The following is a 6,662-nucleotide window of genomic DNA, read 5'->3' as shown; positions in this document are numbered from 1 at the left end:
ACGCCGGCGCCGTCAGACCCCCGTCCATCCTCAGAGCCTTAATGCTGGACGGTTTGTGTAAGTCAGACCTTCACGCTCCCCTCAGGATGAACTGTAATAACTTTTCCTCTGGCGCCGCCATCAGGTCAACATGGTAACACGTCCAACACGTCATCAGAGGTCGCACGCCTCTGGAGCAGCGAGGGGCTAAGCGTCTCGCTCAGGGACACATTGGTGGATGTGTCACAGCGGGGGATTGAACCCGAAGGCATGTGTCTTATCCACTGCGCCATCACCACCTCTACTAGTTTTAATTAGTTTTTTAAGCGGTTTGCTAGTTTATTTTTAGTTTGATAATTAGTTTAGTTTTTCCCAGTTTATAATATTGTATTATAATCCCGACTTTCGCCGCCATGATGCCGATGGCGAGGGCCGTGGGCCTAACAACTGGCACTGCTAAGAAACTGGAAGATGGATTTCATATCCAGCCAAAAGTCGCAGGTTAATGTCGGCCCTGTGAAATAAAGTGACAAAGAGGAAAACTAAAGACTTTTACTCTGTAATGTCAGTTTGTTTTAGTTTAGCAAACACACGACACAGTTTCAGTTAGTTATGGTTTTATTCTAAAGCCTCGCTTTATTTCAGTTAATGACAACATTTAGTCGCACCCAGTTTAAGTTATTTCATTAGTTTTCCATATGATAATAAGCTTCTAAATTCTTCAAAGTGAAGATTTGCTGCTTTTCTTTCGTCATTTCTGGCAGTAAATAAGGAGTCTTTGGGTTGTTTGGTTAAAAGAAGCGATTTGAAGACGTCACTTTGGGCTCTGGGAAACTGTGAGGAGACAAAAAATCTGCAGTTTAATCCACAATGAAATGAACTGTTAGTTGCTGCCAACACACTAAACATCAGCAGTCAGAATGCTAACGTTAGCCTTTAGCTCAGAGACTCTCAGCTTTATCTGATCGAGCTTTGATGCGTTTGAGTGCCAGTAAAGTCACGTGGGATTGGATCCCAGGGGCCCAGAGGCTGTCGATCATCAACGTCTCATCAAATATCCGATATCAAACAGAGGGAGGAGGGGAGAGGAAACCCCGGGGTAAAGAGCGCGGCAGGTCAGCAGACAGGAAATATCAAGCCAAAGGGAACTCCCATCATGCCTCTCTTGCTGGGAAAAATCTTGTTTCAATAAACCAAACGGCTCCGCTGACAGACAGAGCAGCTCGCAGCGGGAGGCGGTTCAGGTTCAGAGGCATTTTGGTTTCTTAACACGAAGAACAACGTGAGGACGAGGCTGAAATCATCAGTCTGTCACTAATTCTTCTTCTTCTTCTGTGGTCTGTTATTTCTGCTTTCATGTGACTCGGCCTTCTCTCCCAACATCCTGTAGTTTATTATCTAAAGCTCTGAGTGGTCCATCACTCCCTGGCTGCTCAGATCTGCTCTATGATTGGCTCCCTGGAGAAAAAGCCGGGGGTCAGGGACAAAACGTTTTGCGCCGGTTTCTATGATTTCCAGCGATGTGTTTTCTTGAAACGTTGTGAAACGGGCTTCGAGGTATTTTATCATCTACATTGCTATTTATTAATTATTAGAGCATAACAGTCGACATCATGGTCATTTAAAGTGATACTTTTAGTTTAATCACAGTTTGAGTGGCACTGCCTTAATGAAAGACGGTTATGATGTCAGGTTGAATCTCTCTGCACGTACCGCCTCGTCACTATTATTTGCTGAGTCACTATGATAAGCAGTTTGCAGGGCCGGAGATGTAAAGTTATATAGAGACGGATAAAGAGTGAGAATTCACTGAGTTTCTGAAAGGTCAGGGCAGATAAGGGACCAGGTGCAGCCGTAAACAAGCGTTGCGGTGGCGCCTGGGACTGAGGAGAAAAATATGTCAACCTGCGTAAACGGATGATCGTTTGTGCCAAGACGTTTGCTGAGTCACGGTGACAACAGCTTGAAGGGACTGCCCGGAATAACAGAAATGGTTGATTCACAGTGATTATTTGACCAGAAAAACTTTTTCCAACGAGTTTAATGTTGTTACGGCCATTTAATGGTTAAAAACAGTCAACTTTGATAAAAGAAAACCACAGGCTGTATATAAGAAGTGGACGTAGTCATGGTGACGTCACCCGTTGGTTTGTGGACTGCCGTTTCGAAGCTGCGAGTTTGGCCAATAGGACGCCGCCATGTTGATTATTTGCAACCAGCGGCACCGGATGTGACCATATTTGGACAAGAGGGTGGAGCTAACAGCCGTGTGCGGAGCTAGCTAGCTTGGTTAGCTAGGTGCGTCTGTAATTCACGCTAACTGTGATATTAGCTGGGATGCTAATTTTTGCTAGCGACAAACAGGCTTAAAGCTAAACGTTCTTACTGAAAAATGAGCAGCCGACTCCTGATGAGCTTTTTCAGCGGCGTTGGTTAAATGTTCACAGGGCAGCGGATACGAGTCGCCTCTATCCTGCTTGACAGGTCACCATGGTAGCGACCTGTCAATCAGCTTGTAGCCCCGCCCTAAAGCCTCCCCTGCTTCCTGGTCTCTGTTCCTCTAAATGGGACCATAATTTACTAAATGAACATCATGCTGTGTTGAAGAAGACTAGAAACTAGCGACTGAGACCATAAACTCATCAGGAAAGTGTTTACTGAGGGAATAAATCAGCTGACAAGTAGAAACAGTTTCTCACAGACTGCAGCCGGTGGAGTCGCCCCCTGCTGGCTGCTGGAGAGGACGCAGGTTTAAGGCTCTTCAGCTAACTCGGGCTTTTATCTTTTAACGGAATAAAAACTCCTTAGCGCCGCTAATCTTTGACTGTTTCCACAGAGGTTATTTGAGTATTAGTTACGGACTATTTGTGGCGAGTTTCTTAAAGTGACGGAGAGAAGTTTGGGGCTTTTAACTGGCCTAGCCCCAAACTTTTGTTCGTCAACAGGCAGGAAAGTAAAGCGCGCTTGCGTTCACAACAGGGCGTTCAAGGCACCACTGATTCAGTTTAAATAAACGTTTTGCTATATTTTATCAACTGTGTGTTACCTGCACAGGTGGTCTGGATGTGATGAGTGACCCGTTGTGACTGTAGGAGAACACGGTGAAGTCTGCAGGAAGCAGCAGTCTGAAAACAACAACAACAAACACAGGAAGGTGTCAGGTTGTGTTTCTCCACATGAAAACCAAACACGACACGTTTACTGATCCTCCACTACTGCAGAGATGTGCTTCATTTGCTGCAGAATAACCAAAGAAGGTACAGATTAGAAGTTCAGTTTAGAAATAATGTAAAAGACATTTTTCAGGGCTCAATAATGAGTGAACAACTTCAAGTTATTCTGCCGCAGTGGAAGGAAAGTAAACACATTTCTCCACTTGGAGCAGCCTGTTCTCACACCGTCAGAAGGTGTATTTGGACTTTATGATATATATTATATACAATATTAATGAGGGAAGGCAGAGCAGCTGGTCATCGGTTGATCCTACAGTGAAATAACAAACAAAACTCATTTAATTTCATTTAATTGTTCATTTTAGATCAGAAAATGTCTGTTTTGGTGCAGTAAACTTATATTGGGGCTGCTGTGGTGTATATAGTGATGCATCTTATTTCTGGCTCTTTAGTCGACGTTTCTCTGCAGACTGTTATCGCGTCTCTTCCTGACGCCGAGGTTTATCAGTCTGTTCCCGACAGCTGACGGAGGCTGAACGACCGTCAGAGAGCAGACGGAGGAATATCTCAGACTGGAACCTCTCTGCACCCTCAGAAACTAAACATCGCACATCTGTCTGCAATGAAAACAGATAAAATAATAATAATAATAATAAAGCAGCTGTTTGACGTCGGTGGAAGATTAATGACTGAAGATTATCGTCTGTGTTTCAGCTTTGCTTTCTGCTGTTTACGCCGATAACTGATCGATCTGATTGGCCGATCAGCAGAGTCCGTTATGATGTCGTCAGACTAGAAGATAATGTGTTCCTCCTGCACACTGAGACTGAAGTCAGACAACACGAACCTTCATCATGTTGCCTTTTATTATGTTGTACACTCGCTGTTTCTTTTCTTTTTAAACGTATTTAATCACACGTTTCTTCGTTCCTGTTTTATGCGCCGGACATTTTGATCCAGAACCAGAATCAATGAACTGGATCAGAAGATACGCACGTGTTGTTTTCTCAAACGATAAAATTCATCAATCACATTTTGAAGAATGAGACTCTCACAGTTTCCTTCTTTCTTTTGGCTTTGCTCTGATCTGACGCTGTTAATAAAGTGTTGACACTTGTGTTTCGGGTTGTTGAAATATGCTATAAAGTGTTTTCTACCATAATAATAAAAAAGAGATATCTCCGACCATGACGGATAAAGGGTTTTGATCAGTTACCACTGGCTGTTAAGCCTTTTCTCTCTTATGCCATGACTCTCTAACATGTCTTGATCTGTCAACAGTAACTGAGACCCATGCGAGCTGTTACTGGACTTGTGACGTCCTTCTGGATTCTCCTTCACACCTTTCCTCGACCTCAAGACGTTTTCCATGAGGTCGAGGAAAGGTGGTTACGAAAGGAGATTTGTTTTTTACTTTTGGTACGCAGCCCAGATCTTTCCTCCTGCTTTCAAACACAGCTGTCGGTTTATGAAACACTGACTCCAGGATCAGGTCCGCTTCGTATCCAAACTGAACCTGGGTCAGATTTCATTCTCCATATATCTGAAACAAACTGCAGTTCTGCTCCGAGCATCGGGTCTTTTATTAAATCTGATAAGGATTTATTCAGGTCTTGCACTGTAATTAACACTATTACACTACTGTTTAATATTTTAGCTTTTATTCTACTCATCTTTTAAAATCCCTTTTAAATGTGTCTCTTCGTTAGGGCTGGACAATAAAACAATAATGATCGCGATATCATTTCCCATAGTAACAAGATAATAAATATTCAATAAATGTTTGATTTTATTCATTTAAATCACGAACAAATTAGCACTTCATTTTTCTTGAAAAGAGATTTTACTTCATTTTTATTTTAAATGTTTTAAATGCCAGGTGTTTGTCAGGTTCTTGCTGTAAAGAAAAGTTTAAAACTACATTTCTTCAACTTTCTCTCAGGAGTAAAAATCGGCCTTTGAACTCGAAAGATATCGCGGTAACATTTTGGGCTTTATCGCGTGTTTCTTATGTCTCATGTTAAAGCTCTTTGAACTGTCTTGATGCCGACAGTGAAACAGCATCCTCACTTCACAGCTTACTCATTTCTCTCCAGATGAACAACATGGTCGTTTCCATCCACACTGATGACGTAAGACACCTGGAGGGACACAGAGAGACAGGACTTGTTAGTCACATCTACAAACATGGTGATCAATCAATACATTGGACCCTAATAAGCTGTATTTTCAACATCTCCGCCTCTGATTGGCTGGTACTTTTTGTGTTTTATGTTATCACGATAAAAAAGTTTCACATCTCCAGATGTCGATAATTATCACGATAAGTATCACATCGAGTTTAAAGGCTGAGCTCTGCTCCCGAGTGGAAGTTGAAGAAACCTGACGGTCTTTATGGTCAGAACAAACACTTGAGGCCAAACAGTGGAGGCAGAACTTTAAAAACTATTATGATCAAATCTTTCTCAACAAATATGCATGAATAAAATCAAGTAAAAGCTTTTTTCAGTCCTTTTTTCTCAACAAAATAAACATCTTAGTAAAAAAAAAAGGTCCTAATTCGTGTCTGATTCAAGTGAATAAAATCAAACAGTTATTAAATATTTATTAAACATTTGAAAAAAATTATATTGCGATAATTACTGTTATTGTTTTATTGTCCGGCCCTGAGTTGTTGTTTAGGTTGGTTAAGGTTAGCCAATCAGAGGCAGAGTAAGGGGCAGTGAGAGGTTCAGGATCAGGGTTTGATCTCGAGTGGCCTGAACTACAAAGGGAGTTCAACCTACTCAGAGTTAACTCAGGGTTGACAAACTGACCGCCGACACTCAAGTTAAACTGTTCTACGACGGTGGATCAGATGTTGGTTAGTTGAGTCCGAGTTAACTTAATTGGAGTCGGTGCGCGTTCTTATAAAAGTGGCGTGTTCGGCCGTGCAGGCAGAGTTTTTTTGCAACGCCGCCTGCTGCGTATTTCTCCAGAGGAACGCACATTGGTAGTGTCAGAAAATTATGAATGTAAAGACAAGTTAACGGCTAAATCATAATCAAGATAAATCAAGATAACAGGTGACAAAGCCAGAGAGGCTTGTTAGTTCTTATTGTAGTTCTAATCTCTTATTATGTATTTTATGGGCTCTTCTTTTATGTGCAATATGATTAAGATGTAACGGTACAACTGCACATAAGGTCCATTGTAACAGAAAAAAAGGAGCCAGAGGAGAGGGGGAATAATCTGAGACAGAATTTAATTTCCAAGATTAATCTACAAGTAAAAAACTTGAATATTCTCTGACATTATAGTCACACATTCATGAGAGCAGCTTCACTTTGCAAAGCTGCAACATCTCACACACACGTCTGCCGTGCAGGCCAATTATGTGCAGTGGAAAGTTATATTAAACTTCACGATCGGATTCAGTAGTGAGGAAATACTCCTGAGTTTAGCCCACAGTCTCTATCATGCACCTTAAAAACCTTTCCGTGGATTGGGCGTCTTCAGACGAAAACACCA

The 6,662-nt window shown here is 41.9% G+C and overlaps 1 protein-coding gene across 2 annotated transcripts in view; it reads right to left on the bottom strand.

Moving 5' to 3' along the window:
- The window catches only part of adam9 (ADAM metallopeptidase domain 9), a 46,895-nt gene that overhangs the window by 19,806 nt on the left and 20,427 nt on the right, over positions 1-6,662 (bottom strand). For both annotated transcript variants that reach the window (XM_046034781.1, XM_046034782.1), the window contains exons 3-4: positions 5,235-5,293; positions 3,026-3,104 (exon numbers count right to left, since the gene is read on the bottom strand). In XM_046034781.1, the coding sequence (XP_045890737.1) occupies positions 3,026-3,104; positions 5,235-5,293 (138 nt within the window). The remainder of the gene's footprint in view (positions 1-3,025; positions 3,105-5,234; positions 5,294-6,662) is intronic.

Source organism: Micropterus dolomieu, linkage group LG21 (assembly GCF_021292245.1).
Source record: "Micropterus dolomieu isolate WLL.071019.BEF.003 ecotype Adirondacks linkage group LG21, ASM2129224v1, whole genome shotgun sequence".
Taxonomy (NCBI): domain Eukaryota; kingdom Metazoa; phylum Chordata; class Actinopteri; order Centrarchiformes; family Centrarchidae; genus Micropterus; species Micropterus dolomieu.
This window is presented reverse-complemented; position numbering and strand designations above follow the sequence as displayed.